The sequence below is a fragment of the Felis catus genome, chromosome A1 (genome assembly GCF_018350175.1).
Source record: "Felis catus isolate Fca126 chromosome A1, F.catus_Fca126_mat1.0, whole genome shotgun sequence".
Taxonomy (NCBI): domain Eukaryota; kingdom Metazoa; phylum Chordata; class Mammalia; order Carnivora; family Felidae; genus Felis; species Felis catus.
In genome coordinates this window covers 208,913,501-208,932,442 of record NC_058368.1, presented here as the reverse complement: position 1 = coordinate 208,932,442, position 18,942 = coordinate 208,913,501, and the positions used below count along the sequence as shown (strand labels likewise).

Below are 18,942 nucleotides of genomic sequence, written 5' to 3'. Positions count from 1 at the left end.
GAGTGTCTTTTTTCCATTGGATATTCTTTCCTGCTTTGCCAAAGATTAGTTGGCCATACATTTGTCGGTCCAATTCTGGAGTCTCTATTCTATTCCAATGGTCTATGTGTCTGTTTTTGTGCCAATACCATGCTGTCTTGATGATGACAGCTTTGTAGTAGAGGCTAAAGTCTGGGATTGTGATGCCTCCCACTTTGGTTTTCTTCAATATTACTTTTTGCAAATGATGTGATACTCTACATGGAAAACCCGACAGACTCCACCAAAAGTCTGCTAGAACTGATACATGAATTCAGCAAAGTCGCAGGATACAAAATTAATGTACAGAAATCGGTTGCATTTTTATACACCAATAATGAAGCGACAGAAAGAGAAATAAAGAAACTGATCCCATTCACACTTGCACCAAGAATCATAAAATACTTAGGAATAAACCTAACCAAAGATGTAAAAGATCCGTATGCTGAAAGCTATAGAAAGCTTATGAAGGAAATTGAAGAAGATACAAAGAAATGGAAAAGCATTCCATGCTTATGGATTGGAAGAATAAATACTGTTAAAATGTCAATACTACCCAAAGCACTGTACACATTCAGTGCAATCCCAGTCAAAATTGCACCAGCATTCTTCTCGAAGCTAGAACAAGCAATCCTAAAATTTGTATGGAACCACAAAGACCCCGAATAGCCAGAGAACTTGATTTTATAGATGTTTAAAGGTGTTGAGAATGACACACTATTCTTTATACAATTTGGAAACATATAATGCACTAACGACTAGTGCTCTGTTGTCTAACCCCAACACTGTATTACTTACCACTGATAGCAGACCAGTGAAAGACTTCATGTCTTGTAGGACATTCTGTGACAGTTTTTCCTCTCCCAACCTGAATTTGATGAACGATCTTTGGTAACAAGTTTTCCAGCTGTTCTGTTGGAACTCTGGCCAAACTCCCACAATTATATATAGTGTGAGGAAGAAAGGGGTCTATAATTAACACATATCCCAGGATAGTGTTGTTTTTTTCTTTTTTGGAGTGATAGATAATGCTATGTCATGAATGAGGAGGGGTTGCGAGACCCCCAAAGGACTAAGTAAAAGAGTATGATTAGTAAAACATCTTTACCCATACTATATTAAGATAAATAGTGCTTTACATATCCTGTATAGTTCATTTTTGAACATTGAGTTTTTCCTTTATTTGGGGGGAGGGAGGAGAGGGTTTACATACTTGATGATTTCCAAGCTCTAATTATGTATATTTCTTATCTTGTAGTTAGGGATTTAACAGCTTTATCCACTTGTTCTTTGTTTATTCATATAAGAAGAGGATGTATGGTTATTATCTTTATGCCCATCTCTATCTTTTTTAAAGTTTTAATTCCAGTGTAGTTAGCACACAGTGTTGTATTAGTTTCAGGTGTACAATATGGTGACTTAATTATTTATGTTACTCGGTGCTCATCAGGAGAAGTATACTCTTAATCCCCATCATCTCTTTCACCTATCCTCCACCCACCTCCCCTCTGGTAACCATCTGTTCTCTATAGTTAAGAGACTCTTAACTCTGGTTTGTCTCTTTTTATCTTTGCTGGTTTGTTTTGCTCCTTAAATTTCACTTATGAGTGGGGTCATAGTATTTGTCTTTCTCCAACTGACTTATTTCACTTAGCATTATACCCTGAAGATCCTTCTATGTTGTTGCAAATGGCAAGACTTCATTCTTTTTTATGGCTGAGTAATATTTCATTGTATATATATATACCACATCTTCTTTATTCATTCGTCCTTTGATGGGCACTTGGGTTGCTTCCGTAATTAGGCTATTGTAAATAATGCTGCAATAAGCATAGGGGTGCGTATATCTTTTTGAATTAGTGTTGTCATTTTCTTTGGGTAAATCCTAGGTAGTGGAATTACTGGATGATACGGCAATTATATTTTTAATTTTTGGGGGAACCTCAAGTTCCTCAAAACTGTACCAGTTTGCATTTCCACCAACAGTGAGTAAGGGTATATTTTTTTCCACATCATCCCCAACATTTGTTGTCTCTTGTGTGTTTGATTTTAGTCATTCTGACAGGTATGAGGTGATATCTCATTGTGGTTTTGATTTGCATTTCCCTGATGATGAGTGATATCGAGCATCTTTTCATGTGTCTTTTGGCCATCTACATGTCTTCTTTGGAAAAATGTCTGTTCAAGTCCTTTGCCCATTCTTTAATCAGATTGTTTTTTGGGTGTTGAGTTATATAAGTTTTTTATGTATTTTGGATACTAACTCTTTATCGGATATGTCATAGGCAAATATCTTCTCCCATTCAGTAGGTTGTTGTTTAGTTTTATTGATAGTTTGCTGTGCAGCAGCTTTTTGTTTTGATGTAGATCCAATAGTTTGTTTTTGCTTTTGTTTCCCTTGCCTTAAGAAACATATCTAGAAAAATGTTGCCATGACCAGTGTCAGAGAAATTTCTCCGTGTGCTCTCTTCTAAGATTTTTATGGTTTCAGGTCTCACATTTAGGTCCTTAATCCACTTTGAGTTTATTTCTGTATATGGTGTGAGAAGGGGGTCCAGTTTCATTTCTTTTTCATGTAGCTATCCAGTTTTCCCAGCACTATTTGTTGAAGAAACTGTTTTTTTCTCCCCCCATTGCATATTCTCAACTCCTTTGTTGAAGATTAATTGACCGTATAATTATGGATTTACTTCTGGGCTCTCTATTCTGGTCTCTTGATTTATGTGTCTATTTTTGTGCCAGTACTATACTGTTTTGATTAGTGCAGCTTGGTGTAGTATATCTTGATATCTGGGATTGTGATACCTCCGGTTTTGTTCCTCTTTTTCAAGATTGCTTTGGCTATCCGGGGTCTTTGGTGATTCCATACACATTTTAAGAATTCTTTGTTCTAGTTCTGTGAAGAATGCTGTTGGTGTTTTGATAGGGATTGCATTAAATCCATAGATTGCTTTAGGTAATGTGGACATTTTAACAATGTTTTTTCTTCCACTCCATGAGCATGGAACATCTTACCATTTGTTTGTGTCATCTTTAATTTCTTTCATCACTGTTTTTTATTTCAGAATAAAGGTCTTTCCCCTCTTTGGTTAAGCTTATTTCTAGGTAATTTGTTATTTTGGGTGCAATTTAAATGAGATTGTTTTCTTAATTTCTCTTTCTGCCACTTTATTATTAGTGTATAGGAATGTGATGGATTTCTGTATATTGATTTTGTTTCCTGTGACCTTGCCAAATTCATTTGTTAGTTCTAATAGTTTTTTGGTGGTCTTTAGAGATTTTTATATATAATGTCATGTGATCTGCAAATAGAAAAGTTTTATTTTTCCTTACCAATGTGGATGCCTTTTATTTCTTTTTCTTGTCTGATTGCTATAGCTAGGACTTCCAGTACTATGTTCAATAAAAATGGTGAGAGTGGACATTTTTATCTTGTTCCTGATCTTAGGAGAAAGATTTTCTCTTTTTTTTTCACCACTGAATTTTTCACCACTGAATTTTCACCATTTTCTCTTTTTTCTCTCAGTTTTTCACCACTGAATATGATGTTAGCTGTGGGTTTTTCATGTACAGTCTTGGCCATCTCTAACTCTTCATAAATGAAGAAGGATAAAGAGTCCTGGGTCTGTGTAGATCAGAGTGAGAGACATGGCATTAGGTAGTGCTTCGGAAGCTTTTTCTCAACCTGGTGCCCATAATGATAATGTGTGGTATAAACAGATAAGGCTCCTCTTTGCTGGAACTGATTTGCCTAAGGCTCTAGTGCCCTAGGCCCATTTCAGTCCCGAGGAGCTCCCTGTTTCAGCACACCTGGAACTATCCTGTGCCCACCAGTGGGAAGCTCTGCCAGAATTGTGGGACTGTGCCTCCAGTAAGTGCTGCTTCTATGTGGATCACTGTGGTGTGGTACCGCTGGGATATTTGCCTGGTGGGCTTCACCACAGGTGTCACTTATCTTGTGGACTCCAGCTTCCAGCTTCCCATTTCCTGCTCCCAGAATGTTGTTAATAAGAGTAATTACCAGTTTTCTTCAGTCATTATTTGTGCTTTCTTTGCCTTTATAAATTCTTCTCAAATAAGTGGATTGGAGCGAACTAACATTAGTGTTTTGAATTAGACGAAGAAAATTGTATTTAATTTTCTTACCCAAGAGACCTTCCGTTTCCTCTGAGAACTTTTTCTTGTGATGACATTCTTTAGGCATTTTTATTATCAGATACAGATGTGATTCATTTAGTGCCAAGGACAACTACCAGGTTTTCGGATTTTTGTTGCTTTAACAGTTACTTAATTTTAGAGCATAGGCTGAAAATGAAAAGATTTTAATAAATGAATTTTTCATGGGTTTGATGAGAATTAATTCGATAATTGGGTGCTAGTTTTTAAAAGGCATAATCTGTACATCTTTATCAGATATTTATGGCAAGTATAGAGCAACATTTTCCTTGTTTGGTTTTTCTGCAGCAAACCCTACGTCTATAAAAATGGTGTGGCCTTTTTTTTCTTTTCACCATTGAGATGCTATCTGGGTTATCAGAAAATTATTTGGGGCAGGGAAGGGGGGAATGTTGAGAAGATTTCCAGCAGAGAGTGACAGTTGGTACATGTCTGGCCTTCATGGTAGAGCTTCCTTGGAGTTGGAAGAGGAAAAAAAGGATAAGTGTGGACTTAGAAGAGCAGAGAAAATGTCTGTCTTTAATTTTTTTCATTTGAGGGATGTCTCCATGGAGATCAGGTGGGTGTTGAAGAGTTGTATTTATTGGAGACTGAGGCTTATTCGCCAGGTTTGCTTCCTGAACTTCAGAGGGATGAGGCCGAGCCCCATGGTCCATGCATACTGCAGAATAATCCAAGTTTGGGAAAAGCAGAGCTTTGGCAGGACAGGACAAACAGCCTAGAAAAGTATAAAGAATTCCCATCTTACTCTTCTACCTCTGTGGTTCAGTATTTTAATTTAGAAAGCAGTTTTTCTTTCTGTGAAATAAACCTTGGGTGAGTGAAATTTGAAGAAAGTTCTTTCTCCAGTAGTTTTCCATTTTCATCTGCTTTTTGTTTATTTTGGACTCATCTTGATCTGTGATCTTAGCCTTGGGAATCAGCGCCCAAGCAGCCACTCAAATGCACTGGGTATTCCCCAGGATGTCCGTGACTACAAGGCTGCCACTGCACAGGTCTGCAAAACAATTGGACCGTCTCCTTCATAGACAGGTGTAAGCCTCCTTATTTGAAAATTCCGAAAAACGCTTGTTCTCCCAAAGGATCGCTAGTTAACTTATCCATTCGTGTACTATGTGACAAAAACCAAACATGAAAAAACCAGATGGAGTTTGGTTTACAGTGTGGGTCAGCAGCTGGGAAGGATCAGGAAGTGTGTTTCATCATAATCATGTTTAAGATATAAAATTATGAAGGATGTTAGGCTTCTTTTAGCATGTAAAGTAGAATAAGGGTGTGTTTAGATATGTGTATTACAGATGCCTCAGATATTACACAGGCATCGATTTCTTTTATAGTAACATTTATGACCTGGGTAGTAGTCGGCCTTTTCCTTTATGATTTTAGTTATACCATCTGCTTTTTAATATAAACTTGCTAAGATTTCTACTTCTGGCTGAGGTGGGTTTGGGAATGATTTCAAATCTCCCACAGCCCTTCCTCCCCATCTTCTAAAATAGGACTTTGCATAATTAAGTAGAATCAGGAAATGAGCACTGGAGTTGAGAAAACCTCCCCACTGATCCCAGCTCCTCTCTCTACAAGTTATGTGGCCTTAGGAAAGTCACACACCCTCCTACAAGCCTCGGTTTCTTGTTCTTGTGAAATGAGACTGACGTTACTAATTTTGTAGTATTGTTGCAAGGATTCAATTACTTTAAATAATATAAAGTTCCAGATACTTAGTAGTTCCCTTCCCACCGTGTCCTTAAATATAAATTCATTTCTCTCATTGGTTTCCTTCTCCTGTCTTTATTTGCTTCCATGATTTTGCTTAAAGTAAACCAGAAAAACCACAGAAATAAATTATTTGGAATTTTTTGTGGCCTTTTTATTTTTGCTGAGGGGTAATTCCGAAATTCCTGTTTTGGAATATTGATACTGCTATTTGTACACAGTGCTCTTTTTCTCCCCAGCCCACCGCCCTCTTTTTCCTTTGGTCCCTGCGGAGAAGAAAGATCTCTGTATTAAGCACATTAGTCTCGTACCTCCTTCCTGTCATCTTGTTTATGATCTCCAGCCCTAGTACCGTCTCTTTCTGGCTGCTGCTAGAGTTAAGTACCTTTGGGGCAGATTGTGGTTACTCTGCACTACCAAATTATAATGCTGAAATGAAAGTAGGCTTTGGTCTACAAGACTGAACCTAATTTTATGCTAAAATGGAGTTCAGCTTAGGTAGCTAGAGGAGGCCATTAGTGGACCTGCATTGTTTTGGTAGGATGAAGTAGATTCGTGTGAGAATAAAATGCTTTATTAATTTAATTAAGCAAATCAGTATATTAAAAGATGCAGCCTATTTTCAGAATCTAGTTCTTTGCACTATAGTAGTCTTCCGCCATTTGAATCTCATGATACGGTGTGAAGGCTTTTCCTTGGACCCTTGTAGCTCTTGTGCCATATTCTTCTCTGGTCCTGCCATTCAGACATGTTATGTACCCTATGTTTGCTGCATTGCTCAGGAAATCTGTCAGTCTAACTGTGTCAACCCCCAGCCACAGAAGCACCTCCTCCAGGCCAGAGGACGAAGGAAGTCTTGGGTGGATGGTTGCTTGATTGAATGCACTCTCTTTAAGTAACTATAGCTCATCTGTCTTCTGATAGTTCGTTGGGTTTCTAGCAGGCACGTGTCCCATTGTTGTTAAGTAAAGCCCGGTATGTATGTTTGACAAGTTAGCAGCGTGGCAGCTCGGCTTGCTCCCCAGCCCTGCCGCTGTCTCAGGGATTGTTTGGTTTGGCAGATGGCCAGCTCTCTGCTCTAAGATGCATTTCCTTGACAGGACAAAGTGTGGAGCCGCATTAGCTGCAAAGTTTACAAAGGTTAGCTAAACACACACAATAAATATTAATAAACAGAAAAGGCCCACCCACCTTTGACTTTGAATTCTGTTTCTTCATTCCATGTTTTGGAATCCCTGTAGTATTTGATTAATAACCAGTCTTAGGGTAATTGAGCCTTAAGTATCCTTTGCCTAAGTTAGACTGCTCGCAGAGCCCTCATTGGCTGCTTTGGTGACTCATCGCCACAATGGATGGAGCTCTGGAATGACTGTTTAGTTCAGCGGGTCTTATTTGCATTCTCCCTGCTTCCATGTGAAAAGGAGGGTAAATGTGCTTCTCCCTGAGCGTTTATGCTGACCAGCCATGTGTGTGTCTAAGAGCTGTAGAGGGTAGAGGACGTGAACAGGAATAGAGGTGCAGTGCCCTGACTTTGGACTCCCTAGAAAGCAATCAGACATTGGTCTGTTGGCCTGGGCAGTTGCCTCTCTCTAACATTTACACCCTCAGCGTAGAGGGAGAGAGTAACGGTAACCTGCTGCCCCTGGAAACTGCCTATTTGGCTGGGTGTCTTGGAATTTACCAGGCCTACACTGTGGATCTTCTCCAATTCTGCACCCTGCTCACTTGAAAACATATTTGAGAACCAGTAATCTTAGACTGCTTAGCCAGACTTCTAGAGAACCAAGGAAGAGAAATACCTTTAATACTATGTCCTTAAGACTGTCCTGGGGCCATCTGTAGGTGGCTGGGATTTCGGAGAGCCCTTGAAAGTCCCTCTTACTATCTTCTCTTGCTCTCTGGTTCATGCACATCCCTTTATTTAGGACCACACTGGGAGGAAACGAACCCTACTTTGTTTGTAGGATATTTGAGTATAATAATGATCTAGAGAAATAAAATTGTTCTCCATAGGCAGTAATGATTTTAACTTGAAAATCGTCTCTAACTCCACTTAGCAAAGCAGTCCATTTAGGCTTGGGTGAACTGTAACTTTTAATTCATTCCTTCAACAAATATTTATTGAGCACCACACACTAAACTGGGCATTTGGGAAACACTCCCACCCGAAACACACCAAGATCTCTGCCTGTATGCAAACTATGTTCACACTGGGGAGGCAGATAATAAGCAAAATTAACGACAAATTATATATTATGTTAAAAGGTGGAACATGTTTTAGAAACATGAAAAAGCAGAGTAAGGACAGTTGTGGGGTACAGTTTTAAAAGGGGCAGTCTTTGCATGATGACATATAAGCAGTGACATGAGGGTGAGTATTGACTTGGATGAACTTATTCTTGGTAGGGTTTATGAAGTTATGTTTGTGACTTTTCTCATGTTTCTGTGCACCTGGCCATGACCTGGAAATTTGCAGTGGTCAAGGCCTGGTTCTCAAATTAATCTCAGTGGCAGAGCACCTGTAAGTCAGGCTGTGCTTTGTAGACCATGAACTGTTGATATACTTAATTCCATCTTACCAACCAAGCACAGTTTTGTTAGATAAAATGTGTCTTTTACAGTCATACATTATCAAGTGGGTTTCACAGACATGTGTACAAAATGACAACCCTCCCCCAGAAGCCATTCTGTATATAAGATGCTTACTGTTTCTGATTTTTTTTTTATTAATACTCACTATTGTATGTTTTATCATCTTTTAGCACTTGCTGGTAGACACTGGGTAGCAGGCACCATAGATTTAAGAAAAGTTGTGGAAAGAAAACCTAAAATTGTAAAAACCTGCCCTTTTAACTTCATTTTACTGCCTACCAACCAGGAAAAAACAGCCACTCTGATTTTATTTTCTCAGCAGAACATCTCAGCTGTCTTCAGTGGTGCAGAGCTTAAGAACCGCTCTTAAAGAGTATTATCAGACATGAATTCGAAGTCCTGCAGACTCTTACATTTCCTCTTAAGTTCCTCAGGAATCTCAGAGAAGGATTTGTAGCCGAATAACTGTATGCATACTTTTTGCCAGGCAGGTAGGGAGCCAGGATTTCTACCAAAAGGGATTGAGGAGATTCACAGATACTCTGTCTTAACAAAGGAGCAGGATGGTTAGAGAGAGGAAACCAGAGAGACTCAGCCCGAGAGAGATTTGGGAGACAAGGATGCCATGGTTTTCATTTTACTATTAGAACCTAAAATAGCAGTATCTAATTGTACCCTTTTTTCTTAGTCCTTGCGCGTTGCTTGGCTCATGATGGTTCTAAATAAATCTTGAATTGATGTTTCCACTCATTACTTGTTCTATCAGAATGAGATCCACAGAACCTAGTACATGGTGTTTCTGCCTACCAATTTTAGCTTCATCTTCCCCCACCCCCCTTCATCATTTCCCCCCTGCTAAACCTCCCACCTCGGCCCTCTTACTACAGACAGAAATTAAAAACAGGTTGTAGTTCTCACTGAGAACTCATTCTTTTTGACCCCAGGGCACCACTTATTTTCCTTACCAGTAATGAATTCAAAGGATCGTAACTTCCAGTGGACCTTCTCTTAAATAGCTTTTCATTCAGGTTAATGTCAAGTCTTTGTATGCCGTGTCTCTGTTTTACTTCTGCTATTGTCCTGCTGGTTTATCTCATAGATAGGGAGATATTATTCCATGCCTGCAAATATGTGTTGTTCCTGAAAAAGCTTTATGAGATTTGGATCTTTGTGAACTAAAAACAATAACCACCTGGCTTCAATCTGCTGTCCAGAGGGACATATTGTGTGTATAAAAACATGAAACACTGAGATCTAAATCTGCTTCAGTGGTAAGCAGAACTGAGTTATGTGGGTTCAGCATTCCGAGATGCCAGCTTCACATGGCACTGGAGCCGGGGAAGCCTAACCTTGTGGTTACAAGGTTATCAAGGAATGAGAGGAGGGGTGTCGGAAGGAACAACTTGTTCATCTTTAAAGGGTATCACACAGATAAGTGATGGAATAGAACTGAACCTCAGGGACACAGCCTTATAGTTTAGAGGAAAATGTCCTAAAAATTACGGGTAGCCATCAGGATGATATTCAGTTTAGTAAACTGACTGTAGCCATCAAAGCACCAGCGGGACTTTTCCCATTTTTACTTGGCTTCTTTAGTTGATTACCATGCCTTTCCTTTTCAGAGTGTTGTCCGCTGCCTGTGGCATCCAAAGCTGAACCAGATCATGGTAGGAACTGGAAATGGATTGGCTAAAGTGTATTATGACCCCAACAAGAGTCAGAGGTATTTCATAAGTCTTGCGTGTTTTAGATGGATGACAACAACTGGGGGGAGGGTTTCTTTTCCTACCCTGCTTTTACTTATTGCCCCCTTTGATGGGGATCCACCCTTTTAGAAAATGCAGCTGGCACAGAGTAAAGCCTCAAACTCCTGGTATTGTACTTTAAAGAGGATTTGGATATTGCCCTTGATCCATACAGAATTCAAAGTGAAAGTTTCCTGGGGATTTGCAGCCCTTTAGCTGAAATGTTGAGTGCAAAGGGGGGAAAAGTCCTGCCCACTTTGCATACCACCCTGGACATGGCATTAGCTGTGATACATGTAGGGGATTAACAAAGCAGGGAACTCACCCCTCACAGGAAATGGAAACAGCTAGTCTGTTTTGTTCCCTTTCTGTTTGGGCTTTTATCAGGTAGCAGTTTGGATGTGTGGGGTTGTTCTCTGCCAGCAGAAGGGGACAGCACAGATTCTTTCCTCTTCAATCCCATGCCCACCCCAAATGTTAGACTTAAATATACCAATGTGTTTCAAAAGTCTGAAAACTTCACTGGAGGCTCAACCAGTTCCTCAACTGTGTTCATTTTCTTTGGGCACAAAGGTGGACATTTGTCACCACCCCCCCAAAAAGGATGGTTTTGTTTGTCTCTGTTAAGGTACGATGCTTGGTTAGCTCTTTCTTTAGAGGGAGCCTTGGTCAGCTAGTATTAAAGTTCATGTGCTAAATTCTTTGGGGTCCCCCATAAACCTATTTTGGGTCCCACATCCTTTTTGAGGAAAGGAAACTCATCCTCTGTTAATGAATATGCATTGCTATAATTCGTTTGGGTAGAAATAGAAGCAGACAGTCGGTCTTCCCTTGGAACTTTGTGCACTAGCATTGGAACTCTTGCCCTGTAAAATAAAGTTTTTATTGTGTTTAAGAACAAACAGGATTTTGTTTGTTTTTTAATAAAGGAATTGAAAATGCTAATGTAATTAGAATGAGAGAGAGAGAGTCTGTTTCATTTGAGAAAATGATGAGCCCCATTTGATAGCACCCATTTGGAAGCTTCTACGTGTGGAATTTTTAAGAAATTTTTTTATTTGTATTTGCTTCCTGAGAGGGATAGCTCATTATTGCTAAAGAAGAAGTGAAATGTCCTAATCAAACTTTTGGTTAACCCCACACATTCTTGGGCAGTAGCCCCATGACAACACTGCCAAGCCAACTCAGTTCCAGACACTCGTACTCTTACATTAGAGATGTGGACGAATGCCACTTGGGGTGTAGACCACCCAGGTTGCTTTCATATGAGACATAAACTAATATTTGAACCGTGTGACCTTCAGGGTGAAAAGACTGGTTAATTTTACTTGTATCTCTTTAACTTACATCTTTGGGTTATTTCTATAGATTTTTTAAACTAGTGTTCTGTTGCCTGATTACCCCTCCAACCCTTTCCCTCAGTGGTAACCACTGACTGACAGACTTGCTTTCCCATAAATTTAATCCCTTATCACCAAGGCCCCATCTTTTGCCATCCCTTAGAAAGTCAAGGACATGGCGAGATGGTGTGCACAGAGTGTGTTCCTGAAAGTATCTAATGTTTTTGACATGACTTTCTGTTTGTAAGACCAAGTAAAGAAAATAATGTGCTCTTACCCACCCCAGGGGAGCAAAATTATGTGTGGTTAAAACCCAGCGGAAGGCAAAACAAGCCGAGACTCTAACCCAGGACTACATCATCACCCGTAAGTTGTTAGCATGGTCTCTCCATCGTCTTCTCTCTCTCTTCTACTGTAATGTGGTGTTGATCTCATGGCTTTAGAGACAGAAAAAGTTTTCACAGTCCAGGCATATATTACAAAGTATCATGTGGACAGAACTGCGAGTCATGTAACAGCTAACTGCTTTAGCTTCTGTGACTCATCACAGAGACAGGGTAATTTCATGTAACTTTCAACCCAAAAGGGAAAAGCCTATTTGAGCCTAATGCATTACTCCATAGCAGCCTTTTAAAGAATAACAATCTGTTCTAAGAATAAACAAGAAAGAGTGCTGGCCTTGGAATCAGGAGACCTGGATTTGTCCAGTTCTACTACTGACTTGCAGTATGATGTTGAACAACTGAACGTTATCAGGAGAGTGAGGAGACTAGGCAAAGGGTCTCCGTCAGCTCCCTCTGAGACTCCGTGACCATGTGATAGATCCAGAGACATTTAGATACAAAATGAACTACCGTGGGCACCAGAAATCTTACCAGAATAAGTAGCTTCTGTCCGGTTTGTCACACAACCTTGTTAATCTGACAGATTTGTCTTTCCCAGAGCCACAGCCTCAGATCTGTCACCACTAGTGTCTAGGAAGGACGTCTTGGATGCAGTAGCAATTGTGATGAGCTGATGCTCTGTGGACTTTACCGGGGTCTCCATCTAAAGCCCAGGGGGCGCTGTACTGCTGGGTTTTCTCTCTGGTGGTGGGTCTCCTGTAAGACCAAGTCCCTTGGAGCTTACGATCAGTAAGGAGATCCCATGACACTTTTTGCAAGAGTAGAAGTGTTAAAGTCGGTGTCACAACCAGTCTAGCTCATGTAATTACACGCGGCCTACTTAAATTCCTCCAGTCGTTTGAAGTGAAAAGCTATTTTTCCCCCTCCTAAAAATACTGTTGTGTCGTGTTGCCCAACAGAGTGACTAGTGACTGTGTTTCTCAGCTCCCCTGACTCAAGGCAGGCATGTTTTACTGGTGAGGGAGATGGTCCTGACCCCAGCTGGTGGTAGGGGTAGGGGGATACTAGAAGAATTTTTTAGGTATTTTAGACATTTCTGTCATTCATATTATAAATTCCCTTTGAACCTCTATTAACCCATTACCTTCTCTTCCCCACTCCCGTGGAAAAATTTTTTTTTATTTTAAAAGAAGTTTTACTCAGCATGTAAGGATCCAAAGAAATAATTCTGGTACATTTTTTGGTCAAGAAAAAGATCATTACTTAACTTTCCCCCCGATAACCCTCTTGCTGTCCCCCAGAATATCACTGTTACCCGTTTACATTTATATACTGTTTTATATTATGAAATTTAATTCTGACATTGAGTGAGCAACCAATAGCAATGGGACAAATACTACTTTGATTCTTATTCTTTTGTTTTGTCCACCATATAGAAGTAGGGAAAAGTCCCCATCAAGTCACCATGCCAAGAGATTCAGGCACCTCCATGCATTCAAGGCAACCTTTATCCCACTTAGTGGGCTAAGTGCTCCTCCCTTCCGGTTACTCAGTGTTGTCAACTCCTCCTGAGAGGTGGTCACATTTCAGAAACGTGTGAAGTGATTCCAGTGTTTATGAGGCATCTAAGGAAACTTCAGGGCTGACAGGCAAGCTGTTGGCATTATTCACATTTGGGCCCTACAAGAAAAAATAAGCAGTCCCATTAAGTGTTTCTTTTCAAAACCACAGAAATTAAGTTTAACTGCTACCCGTGGCTTGGGAGATGGGGAGCCTCACTGGTGTCTCCGTGACAGTGTTTGACAGTATTTCCTGAGTGGCGTTAGTTGCCAGCAGAGGTGAACAATGAGTCTGGTCTCAAACAAAATTGGCTAATTGGTTACAGTAAGACTGTCTTTTATTATTAGATGAAGGCTGTCATTATGACTTCCATGTCATCTTTTAGTTAGTCATGCTTCAGCTATGTTTTGGGATGGAAGGGTTATTATTATAATAAAATTTTTCAATTGTGACTTCTCGTAGCTCATGCCTTGCCTATGTTCCGTGAGCCCCGCCAACGGAGTACAAGGAAACAGCTGGAGAAGGACAGACTGGATCCCCTGAAGTCTCATAAACCTGAACCTCCTGTAGCGGGCCCAGGTGACTGTGGTCTAACCTGTGATCTGCAGAGGGGGGTGAGGGGCTGGGTGGAGTCACTGGTATAGAATTGGAAAGATGCTTTCTGCCTGGATGCTGCTTTGTCTTCAGAGAGATTTTACCACATGGTGGTTTTTAGACATTTTCTTTTTAGCAACTTTTTGTTTAAAGATCTGATGCAGAATCCTGATGCATAAGACTGATAAAAATGGAGAGGAAGCCTAGAGCCCTCTCTGCTTGCTGTCTAACTTGAGCTCTTTTAGGTGACCTTGGTAGTACTTTGGGGCTCCTAGAACCTGGTGATAAAACCACTGCTCTCAATATTGGCTTCATATACAACATTTGGGTACTAGAATCCAGACTGGATTAGGTTTCACACAAGGCAAAAAGTTACAATCATTGAGTTCTTTGTTGATATAATGGAGCTGCCCATTCCCCTACAAGATGAATAAAGGTCCTTAGAGTTTTTACGAAAATAGGTACCAGAAGAAAGCAAGACAGCGTTGGCTATCATGAACACATGCCTCTACTGGAATCCCATTTTACTAGCTATCGCTTGTGTGGTTTCCCTTGTCTTAGGCTCCTAAGCCTATATATAGCTTTTAACTTGTTCATTCATCTTGAACCTCAGCTGTGGGCCTACATCTGTTTGGCCTGCACCTTCAGCTTTGGAAACATTTCACATCTCTAAACTTTTTTTTTGTTTTCATTTTCCCTGCCACCATTCTAATCAAAGTTCCCAAATAGTATTCTTACATGGATTATTGAAAAGCCCTTCTAACTAGGCATCTTATCTCAAGTCAGTCTCTCTCTCTGCTCCCCACCCTGCCTCCATCCATCTTATACACAGCTTTTATTTACAATTTCTCTGGCTTTCTTTTTTTTCTTTTTTAAAAATTTTTTTTAAGTTTATTTATTTTAAGAGAGACAGAGACAGCGTGAGCTGTCAGCGCAGAGCCTGATGCAGGGCTTGAACTCATGAAACCATGAGATCATGACCTGAACCAAAGCCAGGTGCTTAACCAACTGAGCCACCCCAGCGCCCCAACTCCTCTGGCTTTCATGTTGCTACTGCCCCCAAATTTCATAAGCTTCCCACTTCCATTTGCATTTTCAGAGAATCAAGGTTCTCCTTAGTGTACTCAAACTCACTTCTGAGCATTCCACCTCACTTCTCTCCTACTCTGATCTTCTGATACGACTAACTGTTGGTTCGTTGCTGCCTGCAAATGCCCATTGATTGAATTGTCCTCTTTCTATACTTTTGTACTTAAGCCATTCTGCTCACTCAAAGTGACCTCTGCCTTCTGAGCTTTTGCAAACTGGATCTACCTCTTCCCAAAGACCTCCCCAACCACCTCAGCCTGAAGAGATCTCTCCTTCCTCTAAGTACCGTAATAGTTACTAGCCACACAAATCCTTTCCCAATGAATTCTTTCCTGCCTTATTTAGTCTCTTATTTTGATGTATAGAATTAATTTTTTAGCACAGTTTGGCTCTTCATGCGTTTTTGTTTTGTTTTTTAATTTTTCCTAAAATGTCATACATTTTTGAGTACCAGGCACCAGGCTAGCTGTTAAGGATCTAGCAGATCTTAACAAATCCCTGCCCTTACAGAGCTTTCTGTCTACTGGAGCAGTTCCAGCACCATAAAATAATGTGAATCAATGTATTCAACTTACTTGTTTTCTCTCCTACAAGGTACCTGGAAGATGGCAAGCCCTAAGATGTGTTTGTTTAAGGCTAAAATAGTGTCTAACAAATATTGGTTATTTTTATTAATTGAATTTCAAATGTTCATGCCTGAGGAATGTTTTTAAGGCATATTCATGGCAAAGTATTTGTAATTCCTGCTGCATTAGTATCACTATGTAAGTTAAACAGCTAAAACACATCAAAAAAACATCTCTTTCTATTTAAAAATGTTATGGGAAAGTTAAGGTTTGGTGATTTCCTACTTTGGTTGTGAAAGCTGAAAGGATGATACTGAAGTATTCTTGAGATCTGTGCACCTCAGACCAAGGTCTGAAGAAGCCCCAGAGTGCTCCAAACCTTGATTCCATAGGGGATGCCAAAAATCGGGTAAATGTGAAGTTCTGGCCTCACTCTGTTACTCATGTAACCAGCCACCTTGGAAGCCAGGACTGAAGGATTCTCAGCCTTTTCAGATAAGTACAGTGTATACAAGGTATACATATATACTGTCATGCTCATTCCATTATCTGATTGTTTTTTTTCCTTTGAAACAGGTCGTGGTGGCCGGGTTGGAACCCATGGGGGCACTCTGTCATCATACATTGTGAAGAACATTGCTTTGGACAAAACTGATGACAGCAATCCCCGGGAAGCCATTTTGCGGCATGCTAAAGCAGCCGAAGACAACCCATATTGGGTTTCTCCAGCATATTCTAAGTAAGAAAACAACCCTTTAAAATAAGAAAAATTATTATGTTTAATGAATAGGAAAGAATGTAACAATGGCTGCTTTGAGGTTCTAACTCTCCATTTCTTGTTCTATTCTTGAGCATGAAAAATAAGCCAGGTACTCATAGTCCTGAACCTAGGCATTTGTTTGTATCTTAGGACTCTTAAAATGGTAAAAAAAAAAAAAAAAAAAAAAAAATTAATCTTTATTTATTTTTGAGAGAGAGAGAGGCGGAGTGCAAGTGGGGGAGGAACAGAAAGAGAGGAAGACACAGTATCTGAATCAGGCTCCAGGCTCCAAGCTGTCAGCACAGAGCCTGACATGGGGCTTGAACCCATGAACTGTGAGATCATGACCTGAGCCAAAGTCAGACACTTAGCCAACTGAGCCACCCAGACGCCCCTAAAATGGTGAATTTTTAAAGTAGGTCAGTTTCATCAGAGTTTTAGCCCAGTGGAAACCCATTGTATGAAGCCCATTCTATCTGTGACTGAAAAAAGGAAAATCACTATATGCATTATCTTAGTTGAAGAGAGATAAAAGCAAATGAAGGGGAGCAGTCTGTAGGTCTGTCATTAAGGACTTCTTTTATTTGCAGAACTATGTACGTAACACGTACATAGAGTAAAGCCTGCCTGCTCAGATTCCCTGAAATAGCTCAACATGGATGAACTTGTAGTGTTTCTTAAAGCCACTAAAACAGATAAATTTACACAAAAGAAAGGTAGTATTGTAGAATTTTGGATTCTTAATTTTTTATTTTAAACAATTTTAGACTTACAGAAAAATTGCGAAGAGCTCATGTACACTCTTCACCCAACTTACCCTAATGTTACCACCTTACATAACCACAGTACAACTATTTAGCAATGCTAGAAAAATTAATATTGGTACAATGTTATTGATGAAGCAACAGACCTTACTTGATTTTCCCCAGTTTATCCACTGATATTCTTTCTCTCTCTAGGGATCCTGTCAGGGGTCCCATATCACCATATTACATTTAGTTGTTTCTCCCTAGTCTCATCCAGTCTTTTTTTTTCCCTAAAGTTTATTTATTTGTTTTGAGAGAGTTGGATAGAGGGGCAGAGAGGGAGGGACAGAGAGAATCCCGAGGAGGTTCCACACTGTCAGCCCAGAGCCTGACGCGGGGCTCCATCTCATAAACCGCAAGATCATACTCCGAGCCGATTTCAAAAGTCAGATGCTTAACCAGCTGAGCCACCCAGGTGCCCCTAGTCTCACCCAGTCTTTACGGTTTCTCAGTCTTTCTTGTCTTTCATGACCTTGGCACTTCTGGTGAACACTGGTCTGTTATTTTGTACATTTTGTCTCTCAGTTTAGATTTGTCTGATATTTCACACAATTGGAATGAAACTGTGTATTTTAGGCAAACATAATTCAGGGCTGATGTTGTATCCCTTTGGGTTCATCATATCAAGAATGTCATGTCAGTATGTCTTACCGGTGGTGAGGTTGACCTTGGTCACCTGGTTAAGGTGATATCTGCCAAGTTTCTCCACTGTAAGTTACTGTCATTATTTTGAGTTAATAAATTATTTGGGGGTGATATTTTACAGCTCTGAAAATCCTGCCCCTCTTTAAACTTTGGCTCTCTAATTTTATTATCCGTGGGTAGATTTGCCTGCAGTAGTTATTACTGTGGTGTTTGCCTAATGGTGATTTTCTATTTCCCTGTTTCTTCCACATTTATTAATTAGAATTCTACTAAAAGGAAGAATTGTCCCTTCTCCCACATTTACTTATTTTTCAAGTATTTTTTATATCAGTGTGGACTTCAAAATACTTTATGGGTTAAAATTCAGTACTATCATTATTTAGGTTTTTGCTCAAATTGTTCCAACTTTGGCTAAAAGAATCTCCTTCAGAATAACTCCTGTCCTCTTTTGACAGATCCCTGTATTTTTTTGAGCACTTCCTTACTTTCTGATACCACAAGATGTGCCACAGTTCATCTTTGTTTTTCTTGCCCATAGCCTGCCTCACTCAGTCTCTTCCCCACCCACCTCTGCAGGTAATTAATCTCTTTAGTTTCTGCCCTATCTTTCCTGTAGGTCTCTTGCACAAACGAACAGATTTGTGAGTATTTTCTTACACCCTCTCCTTTCTCACATGAAGGGTAGCATAATATAAATACCCTTTTGGGCTCTGCTATTTTTCACTTAGGATTATGCCCTGGAGATCACTCTACATCGGTTCCCAGAGCTCCTTCTCATTTTTCCACAGCTGCATAGTGCTCCAGTGTAGGGAGGCACATAGTTTATTCAGCTGTCTCCTATGAGTGGGTATTTAGGGTGTTCCAGTATTTTGCAATTTCTAACAGAGCTACATTAAATAAACTTGGCCATATGTATTTTTGTATTACTGGAGGTATAGTCAGGTTTTTTTCTTGGTGTCTTTATATATTAAAGTTTTCTTTTAAATTATGA

The 18,942-nt window shown here is 39.9% G+C and overlaps 1 protein-coding gene across 1 annotated transcript in view; it reads left to right on the top strand.

Moving 5' to 3' along the window:
* The window catches only part of WDR70 (WD repeat domain 70), a 298,625-nt gene that overhangs the window by 263,286 nt on the left and 16,397 nt on the right, over window positions 1-18,942 (top strand). Inside the window, exons 14-17 of the mRNA XM_019811747.2 lie at window positions 10,125-10,225; window positions 11,874-11,953; window positions 13,954-14,070; window positions 16,317-16,479. Of these exons, the coding sequence (XP_019667306.1) occupies window positions 10,125-10,225; window positions 11,874-11,953; window positions 13,954-14,070; window positions 16,317-16,479 (461 nt within the window). The remainder of the gene's footprint in view (window positions 1-10,124; window positions 10,226-11,873; window positions 11,954-13,953; window positions 14,071-16,316; window positions 16,480-18,942) is intronic.